This window comes from Xyrauchen texanus, chromosome 11 (assembly GCF_025860055.1).
Source record: "Xyrauchen texanus isolate HMW12.3.18 chromosome 11, RBS_HiC_50CHRs, whole genome shotgun sequence".
NCBI classification, from domain to species: domain Eukaryota; kingdom Metazoa; phylum Chordata; class Actinopteri; order Cypriniformes; family Catostomidae; genus Xyrauchen; species Xyrauchen texanus.
The window spans coordinates 12764622-12786434 of NC_068286.1; the positions used below are offsets into that span (position 1 = coordinate 12764622).

General features: G+C 36.4%; 1 protein-coding gene across 2 annotated transcripts in view; it reads left to right on the top strand.

Moving 5' to 3' along the window:
• Nucleotides 1-21813, top strand: part of ctnna2 (catenin (cadherin-associated protein), alpha 2) — a 717220-nt gene that overhangs the window by 184850 nt on the left and 510557 nt on the right. For both annotated transcript variants that reach the window (XM_052137026.1, XM_052137027.1), the window contains exon 7: nucleotides 11582-11785. In XM_052137026.1, coding sequence (XP_051992986.1) covers nucleotides 11582-11785 — 204 coding nt within the window. The remainder of the gene's footprint in view (nucleotides 1-11581; nucleotides 11786-21813) is intronic.

Below are 21813 nucleotides of genomic sequence, written 5' to 3' on the forward strand. Positions count from 1 at the left end.
ATTTACTGTGTAAAAACATGTTGTTCTGCAAAATTCCCACATATGCTGCTACTGATGTTGAGGGAAGGGTTGGGTTAGGGTTAGGGTTAGGGGTAAAGTTAATAGTGCAACTACAAATGTAATTAAATGCAAGTACTTTAAATGTAATTACAATGCAACAACGGAGACTAACTGTGACAAGGGTTAGGTTAGAATGCTTTTTTTTACAAGAATAAAATGCCACTTTTCACACTTGTCCGAATTGTTTTTTATGTTTGTTTTTTGTCTGTACTTTTGAAACTGTGTAATTCAACATTCGCCACTTGGTGTAAGCACAAACCAACGGTGTTACTATAGAACACATCTTCACCTCAGGATAACCGCAGAGTTGGCGCTCTCCTGTTGTGAGTGAGTTCTTCTGGATGCCATTACACAACTTTCTCACTATCTCTTTCCTTCCTTTCCCCATGTGTTTATGTGTATTAGACAGATGGCATAAATTCCTTTTTGCCACTGTGCTTTGGTCTATCAGAGTAGGGTAATGCTTGCGTCCCCATGTGTTTGTTTTGACTATTGGTGCATATGTGCCCACAGACTGCTTTGTGTGTGTGTGTGTGTGTGTGTGTGTGTGTGTGTGGCGTGCACATAGATGCATTTATGTATCTTATGTGACTGAGGTTTGCACAAAATCCTTTGAGCTCTCATATTCTCATATTCTCTTTTGGGAGAATGGAAGCTTGAAATTTGTACTCTGCATTTGAGTACATAAAGAAAGATGTACTATGCAAACACAATGTAACTTAGAGTGCAAAAAAAAAGTATATTTCCCAAATCCTTGATGACTTATAAGTGGACATTATGGAAAACAATTAAAAATAACAATAATGTTTATGATAATAATGGTAATTATGACTTCCTTATACTCTGTGGGGATGAATTAAGCCTGTGATGCATTTTCAGTGTATGCTGTAGGTTTGCGGCTTCAGTTTCAAAACATGCTGTCTTTTGCACATGCTGTCTATGCTACAGCTCTTTTTTTACTCTACCAAATTAAAACAGCTCAATTTAGTTTCCCTCCTCTCCTTTCTTTATGGTCCCTGTTTAGCAATTTGAATGAGACTCTGTGGTGTCTTTGAGATCTTCTTGACAGGCCACAGAACTGTTTTTACACATGGTTTGGTATTCTTCATTTGCAGCTGTCAGTGAAATTTGTTTATTCTGACTATTTCTATAAGAACTCTGTTACCTGAATGCAAGCAAACATATGAATACAGGTGCAAATATAATAAACCATTGTGGTGGACAGAAGACCCAGGAGTCTTCTAATCTCCTGGGAAACTGGAGTTAAGTGCCTTGCTCAAGGCCCAACAGTGTCAATCTTGGTGGTGCTGGGGCTTGAACCCCCGACCTTCTGGTCAGTAACCCTAAGCCTCAACCACTGAGCCACCACAATTGTAATTATAATTATATTATTATTATTCAATAATCAAATATGAATTGATGGCGATTATTATTATTATTGTTCAATAATAAAATATTAAATTATGGTGATGATTCATTATTATTATTGTTATTACAAATGTTTGCTTTAGGGCTGTCACTATAGTTTATTTTGTTAATAGAGTATTCTAACTATTATTCTGATGATTAATCAAGTAATCGGGAAAAATAATATCTGATTGCATGATGTTGTCAAGGTGAAGTCACGTTTGGCTAAAATCCATTCATTATGCTAAGTTTAACACACTATGATTGAATAACAACAAAACCTTTGTGCGTACCATATATAAAGCCAACAGACGCCCAAAGCAGACCATATATATATATATACACTTCAACTGTGTGTGTATATATATATATATATATATATATATATATATATATATATATATATATATATATATATATATATATATATATATAATACAGTTGAAGTCAGAGGTTTATATAGACTTAGGTTGAAGTCATTAAAACTAATTTTTTAACCACTCTACAGATTTAATATTAGAAAACTATAGTTTTAGCAAGTCATTTTGGACATCTACTTTGTGCATGACACAAGTAATTTTTCCAACAGTTGTTTACAGACAGATTGTTTCACTTTTAATTGACTATATCACAATTCTATTGGGCCGGAAGTTTACATACACTAATTTAACTGTGCCTTTAAGCAGCTTGGAAAATTCCAGAAAATAATGTCAAGCCTTTATACAAATAGCCAATTAGCTTCTGATAGGAGATGTACTGAATTGGAGGTGTACCTGTGGATGTATTTTAAGGCCTACTTTCAAACTCAGTGCCTCTTTGATTGTCATCGTTGGAAAAATAAATTAGCCAAGACCTCAGAAAATAAAATTGTGGACTTACACAAGTCTGGGTCATCCTTGGGAGCAATTTCCAAATGTCTGAAGGTAGCACGTTCATCTATAAAAACAAAATTACACAAGCATAAACACCATGGGACCACTAGTTTGGTGTGAAAAGTGTAAATCTATCCCAGAACGTCTCGGGTTACTCAGCTGTAACCCCTGTTCCCTGAGAAAGCGGAAACAAGATGCTGCACTGATTTAGCTCTTTGAGAACGTCTTTTGGAGTGACCAGCTGTGAACATGTATGTAACACATCATTGAAATTGACTACAGGATGCACCTGTTGCAGGGCTATAGATAGATGCGTCACAGGTGCACCGTCAGCTATTTTGTCTGAAGAGCAGTCCTGGGGCATCCTCAATGCAGCAATGAAGCACAGAGATTTGCAGTTCTTCCCACAGTAGACATGCTTGTTAGTAGTGGGAACCACACCTTTGAAATGCGGAGGATGGCGAACAAACTGAATTGTTTCCACACTGTCAGGTTCTCTGAGATGGGTTTTTGCCCCTTTTTTTTATTCTGACACTTCCTGTTTAGGGGAAGTTGAGTGTCCCGCTTCCTGGGCTACGGCAGGAATCAACAGAACACCCAACATTTTGCTGGAAACCACTAACTCTTGAAATGCCAGGGGCAGCGGGAATGGAGCGGTTTCGTGGGGGTATCGGGAGGGTATAGGTTGATGTTTCACACGACCCATCCCAAGGGGGCTACCCCCACGGCTGGGCGCAACACCCTCAGGTATGGAATTTAATCTGTACTCAGTACTGCCGGTACTTTTAACTGGTGGCTATTCAAATATTAAACTGATCACTAATTTTGCAGGACCCCTAGCCAGTCCTGACGGCACCCAGTTTGGGAACCACTAATTGAGCAGATACTTTTATCCATAGTGATTGTGATCCCTGGGAATTGAATCCATGATCTTGCCATTGCTAGCGCCATTCTCTACCAGTTACCAAAACTTATATTAGATTGATCATAGTTATTATTGCAATATAAATAAATAATCAAATAATAATAAAAAAATACCATCATCATTATTATTTTAACATTCCATGTTTCTAAGGCCACCATTAGTTTGTGATATTTGCGTATGTGTGGTTTGAGTTAATTCTAAATTTTGTCTTTTAGAAATATGCAAGCGTTAACTTGAATGATAATTTGTATGATTTTATATACAAGTTGTATGCACAGATGTGCGTGCTCACACATTTAGTTAACGACATCCTGTGAATATTGGTCATCGGTTTACTCTTTAACTTTAACCTGCACAGACTAGCCAGCTTTGTTTTTTCGTACTCTGTCCTTTTCACTCTCTATTTCCTCCTCTCCCCCATCTTTTTTTCTCTTTTTCATCCTCTCTGTCCAAAGCACTTTAGTCGTTCTTTGAGAGATTTTGTTGAATACACTGCTCTCTTGCATACTTCCTCATTATACTGACAAACAGCCTGTCACAATCTGTAAGAGGAGTAAGTGGCAATTCCACCCTCTCTACACACACACACACACACACACACACACACACACACACACACACACACACATTACCTTTTGCCTATCATGATAAATTTTTACAGACAAGTTTGTGTACTCTTCAGTAATCAATCAGAACTAATTATGTTAGTGTTGACAAATTGATGACACCTTTCAGAGTGGCTTTTCACAGTTATTTCATTTCTCCTTCTTTACGTATATAGGCTATGACTGTAAGGGCATATTTTATGTTAGTGCATATTGTAGCCTTATCTCCAAAGACAGTTTAGTAATATATGTATTATGGCGCTCGCACCCGCAATAGATTAAAGCCACGCAAGGAAAAAGGAAGAACTCGCGTGCGCGTTTTAAACCCTTGTGCGTATTATTGACACTTGTGCACAGTTGTTCATTGCCGCACGAGGAAAGGGAAGATCCCGCGTGTGCATGACATCTCCTGCGCGCACAATACAAGATCATTGTTGCCAACTTAGCGACTTTGTCGCTATTTTTAGTGACTTTTCAGACCCCTTTAGCGACATTTTTTCAAAAAAGCGACTAGCGACAAATCTAGCGACTTTTTGGACAACCCTTAGCAACTTTCCAAATTCCAAATATCGGCAGTACTGCAAGCGTGAGGTCTTACTTCCCCGCTGCGTCTGCTCTGTTCAGTGAGCGGCTGAGAGGAGCAGCCGTTGTCTAACAGAAAATATGTAATTGAGAATTGTTTTACTGGACATTCGGCTATATACTTATATAAAAACAGTATGAGCACGGTTTAGGGGAGATAACCGTTATTATAAACTGAAGTAGGCTACAGTACCGACAAATTAGGCAGAATGCAAATACGACGCAATGACGTCATTAATATGCTAATGACGCATGACGTCATCTGGCGACATTTAGCTACTTTTCGAGCAGGCTTTAGCTACTTTCCATTGAAAATAGTTGGCAACACTGTACAAGATCTCACACGCGAGGACATACCTGACAGCACGCGCAGAAAGACAATTCCCCAAAGTCTCCCGCTCTTTTTAATCTCATCTGCTGCTTTTGCTCGCTCAAAACAGTGACTCACATGCAGCGGGTCCGTTGGGGTGAAGTTGAGCTTGTTATGAATTCTCTTATAACAGGCATCCAATCCCAACAGACTTCCGGAAATGGGCAACATACCTGACGTTAATTTAGAAGGGAATCAATTTATTGTCAGTCAGTTTGCTAATGACACAAAAAATGAACAGCAAATACCCCTAGCTCTTCAGTTTATTAAGATTTTCTCAAAATGTGAGTTATTGGCCATCCATGATCTACCTAATAGAACATTGTATAATATCCCAGTTAAAAACGATGTTAAATATTTAGGTATCTGATATCTAAGTTGGTGGATAATTAAGAAAAAAATAAATTTTTGATAAAAATGTAGAGAAATGTAAATTAATGATTGATTATTATTAATTGATGGCTGCAGAGAGACAAAACAATATTCGGAAGAACTCTATTGACGACAGTAGAGAGTCTTTCTAGATTAATTTATCTGTGTTTCTCACTAGCAGCTTCTGCTAAAAAGATAAAAGTAATAAATAAATTTAATTTTAAGGCGGAGGTCTTAGGACGATTGACTTTGACAATATGATGGGGCTATCAAGCTTAAATGGTTACAATCATTTTTTAATAATGAGTCCTCGTTCTGGTTTGATATTCCTTCAGCTGTATTTAAAGAATGTGGTGGCATAAGTTTTCTGTTACAGTGTGAATTTGAAATTTCTAAACTCCCTGTAAAACTTTCTTCTTTTCAACAACCCTTCTTTTTAGCCCACATAACATGTCAATCTGGAACAACAGATGTATAATAGTGAGAAGAAAATCTTTGTTTATTGATGAGTGGTGGCAAAAAGGCATATGGTCAGTGACACATGTTATGGATAACTATGGGAATATAATGAGTCTCAATCATTTTTGTGTTAAATACATTATAAGTTGCTCACTTTAAGTGTATGATAAAATTATTAAAAGTATCCCATTGTCGATGATTATATTAGTTAAGGAACAATTCAAATATTCAGTGGTAGAACCTAAATTGCATGATCTCATTATAGAAAATGAAAACTTTGCAGATAAAAAATGCTCTAACAGATTTTTGAGAGATGGTTTACTACAACGTTTAACAGGTCCTGTAAAGAGATCTTAGATTTTTCAACATTTGGATAAGAAAGAAGTGAGTGAAAAATAGAACCAATTTCTTATCAATTTATTTTCATTTAATTAAGGATAAATATGTATCATGTTATTAATAATATTGCTTTTGTTGAAATTGTATGTACACAAATGTACATTTTTAAAAGCTCCTCCCGATTACTTGCTTTTAAAGAGGATTTGTCAATGTATTTAGAGACAATGAGTGGGAGGAATAGTCCCTAAGCAAAATATGTGTATTCTTTGTTGAAGGATTCGTTTTGTAATGTAAAAATCTCCTACTCCCCTACTTTATTTTTATTTTTTGTTTATTTTACATATTTACTTATTTTTTGTAATGTATTTTTTGGCATGTTGTGGAGAATGTGATGTGTAAATTGAATTGTAATCTCAGTCTTTGTAAATCTTTCAAGTATGACTGCATTTCTGTTGATGTTCATACAAAAATAAAAAATTAATTATTATAAAAAAAACAGACTTCCAGAAAAGCATAAGTAACCAATGCCATTTTAGTTTACAATCAAAAGAGCACCCCATGACTGCCAAAAATAAAAGGGTTTGAGCTAGCAAAAGCAGCAGATGAGATTAGATAGAGCGGGAGACTTTGGGGAATTGTCTTGCGCTTGCTATCAGGCATGATATATTGCGTGTGCAGGAGATGTCATGCATGCGTGGGATCTTCCCGTTTCCTCGTGCGGCAATTAAGTACCGTGGGCAAGTGTCAATAATGCACGTGTGGATTTCAAACGTGCACGCAAGTTCTTCCTTTTTCCTCGCGTGGCTTTAATCTATCGCACATGCAAGCATCAATAACGTGTGTGGATTAATGCCATTGTCAGTTTGTATTGGGGCCTGGGTTGCTCAGCAAGTCTTGATGCTGGCTACCACCCCTGGAGTCGCCAGTTCGAATCCAGGGCGTGCTAAGTGACTCATCAACCAAATTGGCTGGTTGCTAGGGAGGGTTGAGTCACATGGGCTAATCTCCTCTTGGTTATGATTAGTGGTTCTCGCTCTCAATGGGGCACGTGGTAATTTGTGTGTGGATCGCGGAGAGTAGCATAAGCCTCCACATGCTGTGAGTCTCCACAGATCATGCACAGTGAGCCATGTAATAAGATGCACAGATTGACTGTCTCAAATGTGGAGGCAACTGAAACTTGTCCTCTGCCACCTAGATTGAGGTGAGTAACCGTGCCACCACGAGGACCTACAAAGTAGTGGGTATTAGGCATTCTGAATTGGGGAGAAAAAAAAGATGTATGTTTAATGAATTAAAAAGGCCATTCGTATTGTTGTATAATACACATTGCATTTCATTGCATGCTATCTTTTCATACATAGTTAAAATATTTCCATGAACTGGGGAAAAGTAGTAAAAGTTTAAGTCATATTCAAATTCATTATTTATTTGTTTATAAGTGTATAGGGTCATTTTGTTTTACTTTTACACATCTTAAAAGCAATGCCTTCTTTGGCAAGACTGTGTGAAAATTGTGTTACAATGTTTAAATGTTACAATATATTTTGCAATACATACACTATTACACGCATTTATTGTGAATTGTCCCTGTACAAATGTATTTATTTATTTATTCACCAAGTTCAGGAAATGCTGTTTGTCCACCTTAGGAGGTCAAACTAAATATTATACAATATGTGTTGTATTTCAGCCCTGTTGGCTGACATGTGAGACAACATGTATATTTTAAAACCTGATCAGAAAATAAACATTAAACACACGTTAAATTAGCATGTAAAATACATTAAATCAATATTTCATACATAATACGTAAAACTCAAAAAATATAACTATGAATAAGTAGGCATGAAAATTTATTATAACCTTGGTTGCACTCATTTTAAAAAATATGACATACACTAAAAAAAATACTGTAAAATATACAGTAACTTATTGGCAATTTTATTTGTAAATAAACAAGAGTACTGTAAATCATTAACTCCAATTGTACTGTAAAACACAGCATACTGCTGTATATATATATATATATACTGTAAAATTACCCCATGTTGTTACATGTTATATGTTTACTATAAATATATGACTGAGATTACAAGAGCAACTGTGACATTTTGTGTACTCTTTTTTTATTTTACAGTAAATTAGAGCATTTGCTGTGAAAGTCAATTCACTTAACTAAAATAACCATAGGTCAGATTTTTGTGGTGTAATATAGTACATTTGTATAAACCTAATTTTGCTGTACTTTTTGTCAATGTAATGTGTCATGTGAACAATAAAACGATTATCAAAATAATATGTTAAATAATGCCCACAGTTTATCATAATGTAACCAAATGTATTTATTGTACAATAACGCCACAATTAACAGTAATTCAGACAAACAGTAACAGCTTTCAAATCAGAGTGCATACATGTGGGTTTATTCCACGCATTTTCTTGTCTCGCTTTCCAGCCCCCACTTTTGATCCAGTTTCTGGGTTAATGCCCACAATTCCTCTGTAAAAATAGACACGCACAACATCCAATTAACAAAAACATTATATACTTATGAAACAATATAATACAACATTTGTCAGACAGCAAGTGTCCTTTTAATCACTTAATCACATGACAATATAGAACCATACTTAATTTCCTTTAATAATCAGTTATGGTCAGATTTTACCTCAGAAGACCACAGACATAAATCACTATGTTACTACCAAAGCAGATATCATTAAAATGTTATCAGAAATATTGAAAATATTTCACTTTCTACCATGTTTACATCAATATAAATAATGTTTATAAATAATATAATTATGCTTTTTGAACCTTCAAAAATTGGTGACCATTCACTTGCATTGGATGGATTATTTTCCTTCTAAAAATCTCCATTTGAGTTCTGATGAAGAAAGTCATATACATCTTTGATGGCCTGATAAGTGTATTATCAGCAAATGTGTTTCCTTTAAAGGAATAGTTCACCCAAAAATGAAAATGCTCTTATGATTTACTGATGTTTATGACTTTCTTTCTTCAGCAGAACACTTTGCTCATCAACAGTCCAAAAGTATAATTTAGGCAGCATAAAAGTTATCCACATGGCTCCAGTCACTCAATGTCATCTGAAGTGAAACTCTATGTGAGAAACTGTAGCGTCTAGTCTAAATGCGAATGATCCTTGTCATCGTGACATATTCAATGCATCTATTGTATAACATAGCTTCATCCAGCAGAAAAGTCCATCTCCTCTTCTCCTCATACATCAAAATCCAGCGGCATCTTTATTTACAACTGTTTTGGACTGTTTTCACTTTTAAACGGCGCTTGGTCTGTATATATATATTTCAACATATAATCCCAGGAAATGTACCATATCGCCTGTTATTCTAAAGAAAAATACATATATTTATATATATATATGAGAGAGAGAGAGAGAGAGAGAGAGAGAGATATTTTGTCATTATGCACTGAATATTCAGTGTCATTTAAGTGCATTGTGACGGCCATTTCATGTTGTCACACTCAGGTGCATCTAAGAAATCTGTTCAGTTCGTGGTACAATCAGACATTGCAAACCAGTCTTTTATTTTGCCATTTATTCATGCTCACAGAAGATGGTGGGGACCAGAGCCAGAGCATTCCTTTGTGGTGAATTTTTATTCGGTCAAAAACCAACCCAAAAAATGTCCACGTTCTTATCATTGAGATAGACAGGACTGCTGCTGCTAAGTGTTGATCTCCATAGCAACATGCTATTATTGGAAATGCAATATTTTTTCCTTTCTAATTACACTGTTATTAACTAGCAAATGGGAGCAGCACCTGACAGAGATACAAACAACTTATCCTGTCTGTTGATGCACACAAGAAACAGGTTCATGCCTTTTGGTCGGATAAGGGCTGGGCAATATGGCAACAAAATAAAATCTAGATTTGTTTCACATTTTTGAAACAAGTTTACGAAATGAGTTTACGATTCTCGATAAAATTTTCCTCAAACATGATTCAAATAAATGTTCCTTAGAATGCAAAATTACATCAGTCAGTGCTGTGAGCATGTGGCGCCCTCTAGTGGTATGCGCTGAGCAGAGCAGCAAATTTGAATTATATCGTTTTTCAAAATAATCGCTTTGCTTCCTAAATGTAGGCCATTTGTTTTTCTCTTTTATATTTAGCCATTGGTGGATTGACAGTGTATCTAACTCTAGCGTCTGCTGATTCCACAATTAAATTATATATTTTTTTTTTATTAAATCGTTCCAAAAAGATAAATTCAAATTAATAAAAGAAATTGCACATCTTTATGCTGGGATATAATTAAAGGGATAGTTCAGAATGAAAGTCATATGGGTTTGGGATTACAAAGGGATAAGTAAACAATGACAAAATGTTCATTTTCAGATGAACTACCACTTTAATAACTCCTAGTCACAAGTGCACGTGATTCTCTGAATATTAGATAACAAAGTAAAGGGCACAGACTCTCAACACCTCCAGTTCCTCTAAATGCCACCTCCACCTCATCTGCTCCGGCAAAGTCCACAAAATGCAAACTGCTGCTGAAGCTGTATTCATATAGCTGTAAAACATAATATCGCCACTATCAATATGGTAATTTTCCCATCCCAGCCCTAGAGATCATAAAGCCTGTATTTGGTTGCAAGTTTTAACAATAAAAAGGGAGGATGTTCTTGAGTCTGCATCCCATCTTTAAAAGCCCCATTAAATCGCAATGTGGTTGTAATGGAGGCCTTGCAGCTTGCCTTGAAGGTCACCTAACAGCTGCCTCCGGAGACAGGCTCCAACAGACTCTCTGACTGTCTTTAGTGATCCACAGATGGAAAAGTATGCCAAACATATCATAGGACTTGCTAAACTTCTTGCTAAATGATAATCACTGCGATCTGGTGGGAAACATCCACTTAAAAAAACTGTTTTGCATTTTGTGTAACTGAGGCATGTGCAGTATTCCAAAGTACAAGGCTGTTTATTTTATATTTAACACCAACCCTAGCCAAACTCTTTTGAAAATGCCACAGAGCCACAGTTTTTACACTTTTTTTTAGCAAATTAACATACAATTTGACCTTTTTAAAGGTAGATGCCATGGTTAATTGAACATGAAATGTGTCTGTCTAGGGAGATTCAGTCTGATCAATATTACGACCCATGTTTTGAAATTATTTGTAAAGACATTTTTTCCCATGTTTCATCAGCTGAAATTTCTGCATTTCAAAGTATGCACTAAGGTATACAGCAATAAAACTTTCATTCATGGATCATATATTTTCATTCGAGTTAAATTAAATATGGTGTCTTTTCTGATAATGGTACTTATCGTTGTCTGTAAACGTCATTACAGGGATAGGCAAAAGTATGTGGGGGGTGGGGGGTTACCATTGGAAAACAAATTTTCAACTTTAAGATTATTTTAACTCTCAAATGACTAAGTACTTCACATTTAAGATTATATATATATATATATATATATATATATATATATATATATATATATATATATATATATAAAGTGCTAATGTTTATGGTATTTTAAGCAGAGCAAAGCTTCATTCATAACCCTGGTGATCTGTTTTTTCAGAATAAGATCATTCTGGACCCGCTCACATTCAGCGAGGCTCGCTTCAGGCCATCGCTGGAGGAACGTCTGGAGAGCATCATCAGTGGCGCTGCCCTCATGGCCGACTCCTCCTGCACACGCGACGACCGGCGCGAACGCATCGTAGCCGAGTGCAATGCCGTGCGACAGGCCCTGCAAGACCTGCTGAGCGAGTACATGAACAATGTGAGTCTAACTTTTTCCCGCACGTCTTATTACTTCACATTCAGATGTACAGATTCATGACTGCAATCATTCGTGCTGGAATTCATCAATCTTCTTCTGACTCACATCAAAGCTTGCTTGCTTTAAATATGTTTATCGAGGTTTTGTGAACTGCAAGTGAACTGACTAATTGTATCAAGATAATTTATCCTTTACTTTCACATCCTGTATTGCTTGTGATTCATCCCTTAGGACTTACGGCTAGAAAACAACCATTTTCATCAACAACGATGCTTACAGTTGTCATTCCTTACAATCTGCCTCACAGAATGGTTATTTTTTAGTGCTGACATGGAACACAAAGAGAATTCTGTACAAACAACCTTATTGCCATCTTATGTCTAAGGCTATATAAGGTTAATTACGTTAAGCAATGTAGAGTCTTTATAGTCTGAAGATTAAACTGTTTACCTTCATTTTCTGTTTTTACTTGTATTTATGTATTTATTTATTTGTACACAGTGAAAAAAAATTAGGAAACTTGACAAGAGATGTCCAGGTCTTAGTTAACCCCAAAATCACAATAAATAAATAACAAAATGTTATCCTTGAGTAATCATGCTAAATTGCTAATTTGGTATTACAAAATCACTTGCCATTATATCAAACACAGTTGAAAGCTGTTTGGTTCATTAAATTAATCTTAACATTGTCGTTGTGTTTGTTTTTGAGTTGCCACAGTATGCAATATACTGGCATGTCTTAAGGTCAATATTAGTTCAAAAATGTCAAAAAATAAACAGCTTTCTCTAGAAACTCATCAGTCAATCATTGTTTTGAGGAATGAAGGCTATAAAATGCTTGAAATTGACAAAAAACAAAGATTTCATACAAAGATGTACACTTTGTCTTCAAAGACAATGAACAACTGGCTCTATTAAGGACAGAAACAGATTTGGAAGGCCAGATGTACAACTAAACAACAGGATAAGTACATCAGAGTCTCTAGTTTGAGAAATAGATGCCTCACATGTCCTCAGCTGACAGCTTCATTGAATTCGACCTGCTCAACACCAGTTTCATGTACAAGAGTAAATAGAAGACTCAGGGATGCAGGCCTTATGAGAAGAATTGTAAAGAAAAGGCCACTTTTGAAACAGAAAAACAAAAAAAAAAAGTTAGAGTGGGCAAAGAAACACAGACATTGAACAACAGATAATTGGAAAAGAATGTTATGGATCTTAACCCCATTGAGCTTTTGTGGGATCAGCTGTGGCATGAAATGTCTGTATCTGGACAAACCAACAGCTTCAATGCCAAGGATCTGCAAAGCTGTCATTGCTGCAGATGGAGGATTTTTTGATGAGAACTCTTTGAAGTAGTTTTTTTTTTCAAATTTAATAGTAATTTTTCACGTTATTAATGTCCTGACTATACATTGTGATCAGCTTTTTTTCCAAAAGAGCAAAATCATTTTTCCAAACTTTTGTCTGCCAGTGTGCTATACCTTTGACACTCTGCAGTAATCAATGCCTTCTTCCCAGCTATAATATGACGTATATGTTTCCTAGTGTCAGTTTGCTTACTCACCATACAGGAACTGAGGGGATATTAAATACATCCTTTCATTTGATTAGCGAATATCATATCAACACTCCAATTATAAGCTTCTGTTCTAGGAGCTCCAAATCTGTTTGCATGGCTGAGATGCTTGTTTTATATGAGTTTTAGTCTCTTAAGATTTGTTTTGTTATGCGTGTGTTTTTTTGTATAATTTTTTTTTTATGGTTGTTTATGCTTCTTTGTATGAAAGAACACACAATACAAATGTTTTTTAGTTTTATTAGTGCACACAATTTTGTTAGATAATGTGGTGTTTTGCCTTGCACTACTCTGGAACAGTAGCACCTACAGTGGCCCCAAAATGTACATGTACACCTAACCCAGTTAAAATTTATGAAAAGTAGCATTTTTGCAATTACTTTTAAACTACTGGTCCCAAGTTTATTTTCATGTACTATTTGGGACAATTCTCCTTATAGTCGCACAGATCAATTACAGGTGTGTCACATTATCTATGTTCCACTAAGTTTTATAACAACTGAGCCCTACAAACTCTTCTTTTGGGATATTTGCTTGTAAAAACTAGCTTGGTTTTATCTTTCTAAAAAAAAAAACTGTTTGTTGTTTTAGCTGTTAGATGAGTTTTTGCCCCCAAAAATCAAACCAAAATAATTCATTATATGCTAAAATATTCAACAGAGATACACTTTTTCATCTTAAGTTGAGTTGACTTTCATTTTTGAGATCTTTCTCATTTTGTTTAGAGTGTAAAGGACATTTTACTTGAGGGACGCCACTCATAAATCACAATAAAACACACCTGGAAATATGCCGAAATCATAATACTGTTTGTGCTTTGCAGCTCTTCTGTTATAATACGCTCCCTTCTCCCTCAGGTTGAATAGCTGTAGTTTTTTTTAGCTCACTTCAAGATGCTTCATTCATTTTGGTAGTTCCTGCTAGTGAGCTATAGCTTGGGGCCTGGAATTATGTGCTAGCAATCTAATACAAATTATAAAGAGAAAGAGAACTTGAAAAACAAGATGAAATATTCATTTGTCATCATGGTTATTGTTTTGTTTTATACAACGTTGCTCTTTTTTATGTCAAAACTCTTTAAAAGAACAAAATGGTCATATTGTCTGACCATTTTACTTTTTTTAGATGTCATATTTTATGATCTTAGCAAATTCACAGAATAAAATTATTTATTCAGGCAATGCAAGCTACCTCAAATTTAAATATTAACATTATTGACATCAAACTACTGGGAATAATGGGTACATAAGGGTACAGTGAAGTGTCTAAAGGGTTCCCGTGGTCATAGAGAACCTAGATTTTTTGGGGGGACTTTAGAGTAAAACTTGATGGCAAGCCATAGTGATGTCAGATTTATGAGTAAATTGTTCTTTGAGTCAGTTGATTTCAATGAATTTTTTTTCTTTCTTTTTTTTTTTTTTACCCATGCATTTCCATCATGAATGACTAGAATGATCATGGAAATCTCATAGGAGAAAAGAAATGAAACCCTGTAACTAGAAGTAGCATCAAAATACATTGGGTTCAGTTTCAACTCTTGACACCTTACCTCCACCTTTAATCATTCAAGCCCAACCCTGGAAGACTTGGAATGGGAGAGGTTGATCAATGTGCTAGTTTGCAATAAATTATGTTCAAGTGACAGTAGATTGTCCATACTTGTCCTGGCTGGTAGTGATTGTTGATTGGTGACAGTCTCCCAAGCTCCCAGACCAATGCTGAATCATCAGAATTGGCTGATTTAGGTATGGCAGCCCGGACAGGCCAATCTATAAATTGATTTTTTGGAGTATCGCATTGCTGACCAGGGTCAAGGGAGCTTAGACTTGTGAGCAGAGGTTGAGGGGGTCCGGGGGTTTGTGGGTTTGGTGTTTCACCTCGCTCGCTTGACCTGCCGGGCATAAAAGAGGATTTAGGGAGTTGGTTAGCCAAGCTTAATCTTGCATTTAGCGGGACACAGCACTCCATGTTCACTGGGCATTTAAAGAAGATGGATGCCTGTGTACTCCGGCCCTCCAGGGGGCAAAGGTTTGATCAAGAGGCATGGCTGCTGAACACTCCATCAGCCTAACAGCACTGGAACACAGGTACATTTGAGAGCTTGTGTTGGAGCCTGTGCAACCCAGAGAATTACTTTAGATCAAATAGAGATAGAAGGATACAGTGAGTTGGATTGATCAGTAGGTTGTCTGAATCTTAAGATGGGTTCACACTGAGCAATTTGACCACGATTTTGCCATCTGAGACAACTTCTGGAACATAAAAGAATTCCCCTAACAAATGACAAAATCGTCAGTTATTGATCACTTACTTTGACATGTTCACTTACGGGCGATTAATTGTCTTTGCTATAAATCTGAGCATCCAACAAAATCTGTCAGTGTCAAAAATTTTGCGTAGCTGACGTGCAATATGACTGTCCCCACAACATCCAGATGAGATACAACACTCAGTCTGTGCTGTCAGAACCTTCATTTATGGTTGAAATGTCCCTTGCGGTTAAATCCATATCTTCTGAAGTGATATGATAGGTGTGGGTGAGAAACAGATCGATATTTAAACTGTTGATACGCAATTCCCCTGCATGCAGTGGTGATGTCACTCTGCTTACATTTAATATATAATGTATCATCTATAAATGTAATTAATGTTTCCAAATTGTACATCTTTTCAAAGGCCTAAGGATTCAACATTAATATCCGATCTCTGTTTCACGATACCAATGCTCCAAAAACAGCTATTTAGTTATTTGTGCCAGATGTACAAATGAAAATACGCAATATCAAAACGGGACTTCATACTTTATGAAAACGTGATCGCCAGATGAATCCAGTTCGCCACACTTGGGTCAATTATCCGTGTCAAGCGTTCATTGAAAAACATCCAATGGCACTTTTTGTCCATAAAAGTGATAAATCTGAGAAATATTGATATATTCTCTATTGTTTACATGAGATCTCGTCTGAAAAATTACCCTTTATCATCGTTCTACAAAAAACTATGCAATCTGAGCAGATCTTATATATTAGAGTCTCGTAAACAAAATGAGCCAAAATGGCATAGTTTTATTCATAATAGCCAATCAGTGGAGTCAGATTTTGTGTAGTCTTGAAAGGCGGAGCCTTAATTTGACTCTGTACCCTTCCAGCGATTTTACAGAGAAAAAAGCTTGCAGGAACCACATTTTTTGTTAGATCATCTTCAAATTTGAAACATAACTTTTTTAGACTTGTGTCATTGAAAACATTGTAATTCTGAAACTTGAGAAATAAGGCCCAAAGTGTCTTCTTTCAAAAGAGACTACAACTGTGTCCATACTCCAAAGGGTCCAGTAAATACAACCATTTAAGTTCAGGTATGTAATTTTCATGAGTTGTGCTCAAAAAGGGGGTGCGTATCAACAGGTTAACCAAATCTAATTTTTTATTGTAAATCTACATTTTCACTTCCACATACTGGTGTGGAAGCTACTTGTTGGTGCTGGTCAAATATGTGAATATTTATTGTAAATAAGGACTTTCTCACCCTCACCTATTATAATACTTCTGAAGAAATGGATTTAACCTCTGGAGTTATATGGATTACTTGTATGATGCCTTTATGGCCTTTTTTGGACCTTTTAAAATATGGTTACCATTCAGTTGAATTATGAGTATCTACAGAGTTGAGATATTCTTTTAAAAATATTTGTTTGTGTTCTGCAGAAGAAAGAAAAGCATACACTTCTGGAATGGCATGAGTATATGAGGGATAATATATATTTTTTGGGTGAACTATCCCTTTAATTCTCCTCCAGTATCCCATCATTTGCAACTAAGTACATAAGAGATGATACAGTGTTAATGTACTGTGGGGCAGTGAGCAAGAGACAGCAAGAGTTTGGCGTCAGGTCTCGGAGAGGTGTTTATTGGAAATAATAATAAACATAGAATGTTCAAAAAGGGGGGATAAAAGTGTCCAAAGGAGAAAGTGTCCAAAATAAAGGGGGATAGTTAATAAGCTATCGAGCTAATAGTTAATAAGCTGTCGTGACATGGCACAGTAATGTCAGATGACTGCTGGTGCCTCTGCATATTGTCTTCAAAGCAACACAGATACTTCGATGCCTCGATTTGGCAAGTGCTAGACATTGTCTCACTGGACATGACCAAAGAAAATATCCCACAGCATGCACAAGAAAAAGGCCTTTCTTTGTTGTTTTTGTTCTCTCTCACCATCTATTCTCTTCCTTCCTTGTGCACTGCTCTGGCTATTACATAAACCTTTCTACAGAAATGTGGAATTGTATTCTTCTCATCAAGGTTTGCTGAAGATTGAGATTTCTTTCATTGTCATTGGCTACGACTGGTATATCGCATTTGAAAGCAAGTTTAGCACCTATTGCATCCATTACTGATGAATGAGAGGAACACAGTTTGATAGTCTGCAGGAAAGCTGAACTCATTTCATTTTTTTTTGACAACTGAAAAGTTGAGTGGGGCTTTACATTTCCTAGGACTTTAAAAGTGTCACTACTTTATTGTTCATGCTGCTCACTTAAACAGTTTTTCCAACATTAGTATGCAATGTTAACAACTTCTGCTGTCATGTGTTGGTCCTCCTCCTCTTTGTTTCTTCTGAATGACAACACCTACTGTTGTAATACCATACGTAGAATCCTCCACACAATATGACACAAAGTTGCTTAAGCATGCATGCACAATCAGATGCTCTGACTTGGCTTATCTTAATTCTCACGTTCTCGCTAACCATTTTTATGTCTGAGTGTGCAGGTGAAGTTGACAATCGCATTCGCAGGTAGCAGACAGCGAGACCTACTTAACGTCAGGTTAGACATTGAACATTAAAATGCACCAGCATGGACATTTATGCTGGTCTAAGCTGGTCTTTGCAGCATTGGCAGTTAAGTCAGTGACCGCACTGAAAAGTCAAGCCAAAGGCTAGTGTATGCTTCGTTTTTCCATGTTATTACATCTATTGCACAGTCAATAGTTGTAGCCTTTTTAAGGTGTGCTCTTTTGACCATATGGATGTGTTCTCCGCATATACACTATACAACTGTTTTGCAATACTCTTTAGTGCAGTCAATGCAAGTTGTGCATGCAGGCCACATGCACAGATGCACAGTATGCACACTATGTGATTATAAATAATAAATAATGCTGATAAAGAAATTTGCATCACATGGAAAACAGATGTATATGTTGGACTTTGGACTAGCATAAATTTAAAAATCGAGTTAATGATGTTTAATGCTGGTTTGGCACTGATCTACCTCATGGAACATCATAGCTATGTTGTTCACCAGCAAAACTAAGTTGATAAAACTTTTTGACCATTCTTTCTGGTTTTGCTAGCTAAGACCAGTATCCAAAATACTGCATAGGCTACTGACCAGCTATGATGTTTTTTCACCAGTCTTTCTTTGACTGAATGATGATCTTGTGCTACGCATGAACCGAATTCCAATAGTTAATGCAACGCTCTTTCCTAATCTCTACTTACTTATCGAGATCTTCTCTCCAACCATATTAAGCACTTACACCCTATTAAGCAGCCTGTACTGAGCGATCCATTAGCTGTTTCCCATGGCGACTTGTGCCCTCCCTTCCATCTGTCAGCCCCTAATGCCCCTGGCTTGTTTTGCTCTACCTTTGAGAGATGCTCAATCAAAGTACACACCTCAAATACTGCCCCATTCCAGATTCACAAACATTAACTCAAGAACACACCCTTTCACACCGTTTTAGAGCTCAGAAATCTCCTGGGAAGATCTTAGCCTTGTCGCAAAGACCTACATTGCTGGTCAACAGAATACACTATGTTTTGAATGCCAGTCCAAGCACCAGGCTTCTTCTCCAGTTTGTTAAGCAAGACTAACTTGGTCTACCACCTTCAACAGAAAGACAATGCTGAATGACCAACTTTACCCAGCTGAGTGTTGCTTATCCACGAGCAAGACCAGCACTAACCAGTATAACCAGTTTTACCAGTATTATTAAAGACAGGGGGTGTATTGCCTCTTTGTATTCCAAGTGCATCTCCAGCCCAGGTCCCAAAATCTCATGTGCCTCAATTAAAGATGGATTCTGTGTGGATAGCAGGAATCGTTGACTTTAGTGGATCCTCTGCAACAGACCAAACCATCCAAAGCTAGTAATGAGAAAAGTGAGAGAACACAGAGCTGGAAACTCTCAAGGAGGGACCTTTTATCTCCCAATTTCCTTTGCAAGGACACATGCCTGCCTGCTTGCCCCCGGCCTTGCAACAGTAATGCAAGGAAAAAAGGATGCAAGGGAGTGGCAGATTTCTTTTATTTTCTGTTCTCGGTCATGATACATTTTTCCATCCAATTTCTGGCTTTATTGGTGAACTTGAATTGTGAAAGTGAATGTGATTTCTGTACCTCCCTTCCTCCTCATAAGAGCATGTTTGTGGGTTAAAAACAAAATAGTTTCTTGTACATTATCAAAGGGCATTTATTTAGCAGCACAATGCAACATAATTTAGCAGGGTAGGAGCAAAGTGGAGATATAATTCCCCAACATTTTCAGTAATTTGCTCCTCATGTTTTCTGCCTGCAATAATCAGGGGAATGAAGTAGGGCTCAGAATGATGATAAATCACTCTGTGGCCATACTGTCTGCAGAGCTGCTTCATTACTGTGTGCTGATGAGAGTAAAAATGGTCTTCACGTTGCATTTTGAGTCAGGGGAGTCTTGTTTGTGTGGGAAATGTGTCATTTTCTACCCTCTTACCAGCTGTCATTTTCTGTCTTTTTCACTCTATGAATTTTGAGGAAATATGCACCCATATCTACTTAAAATGTTTGAGAATTTTGCACACCATCTATGAATATTGTGTGTGCTTGAAAAATATTTTTTTTGTGTTGAATGTGCTTGTGTGGATGTGTTTGGAAGGTGTCTCGTTCTCCCTCATTCTTCCTCTGGTTCTCCCTCTGTTTTGTTTTTTGTTATATTTGTTGCTTCAGGCCAAATGTCTTTCTCACCCATTTCATATTAGGGTTGTTTGTATCTTGAGTCTGTCCGGGTGTGTTTCAGTCTCAGGGTTAGTGGGGTTTAAAGGCCTGACTATGAGAATCCAGACAGGCCAAAATCAACCTTGCAGTGCAGTCTCTCCCTGTCTCTTTCCTTACCTTGTAACCCCCTGGTCATTCAGCTTTTCTTTTGCTGTCTGTATCAGTATGAAAAATGTCAATATAATCTGTAATGTGTTTTTGAGTGTGTGCACGTTCTCCCCTGTATAAGGGCTGAAGATTTCTTGTAAAACCACCATGAAAATGAATAGGAAATAGCCATGCTGTTTAAAATTAACAGGTATAATCCAACATAAAAAAAAAACAATCATTTATTTATTCTTATATATATATATATATATATATATATATATATATATATATATATATATATATATATATATATATATATATATATATATATATATATATATATGTAAGTTGAGACATGTGATTCACATTATGAACAGAGGGAAAGTCAGTTTTTCTGGTATAGTTAAATACGTCCAGCAAATGTATTTTCTTCAAATTAAGACTGAAAGTGACAAGAAGACCACCAAATTTCTCTTTCTCTCCTACAGGGACTACAAACTAAATATTTTTCATTTTGTTTTGTTCTGAGCAAAAACTGTATTTTTTTGTTTTGGTTCAGACGTTCCGCAGCCTCCTTTATAAATGGTTACCAGGTAGAACAAATTAAGAATGGTTAATAACTTTCTATTTAGGGGGCCTGGGTAGCTCAGGGAGTAAAGACGCTGACTACCACCCCTGGAGTCACGAGTTCAAATCCAGGGTGTGCTGATTGACTGCAACCAGGTCTTCTAAGCAACCAAATTGGCCAGGTTGCTAGGGAGGGTAGAGTCACATGGGGTAACCTACTTGTGGTTGCAATGATGTGGTTTGCTCTCGGTGGGGCACGTGAGTATTTTCAGAGTCATATGGTCAACTGTTCTGTCCTATTCAAAGTTGATTTACAATCCTTTGTGTTGAGGATTCTCACACATTTCCAGCACAAAATAGTGCATATTTAATCATGAACTTTTATATCTTGAAAAAACATTTTCAAGAGACATGACATTTGTTGTCATCAACATTCTATATGTAAACAAGCAAGCATTTACATACTAAATATGACTTTAATGAATATTCCACGTGTAAGTAACAAACATGAAAATGCCTGATTACATATTATACTGGTTAATTAATTGGTTTTACAACATGGATAATACATTACATGTGATGAGAAACCTAATTGTCAGGGTATATTATCAGGTTAAGCCTTTAATAGTTACCATTTTTAGTAAAATTACATAAATAATACAAGATTAAAGATTATAATCATAATTTTCTCAGTTATAAGTGATTACAAAGTGACGTACATCAGGCTATAATCATTAATTTGTCAGTTATA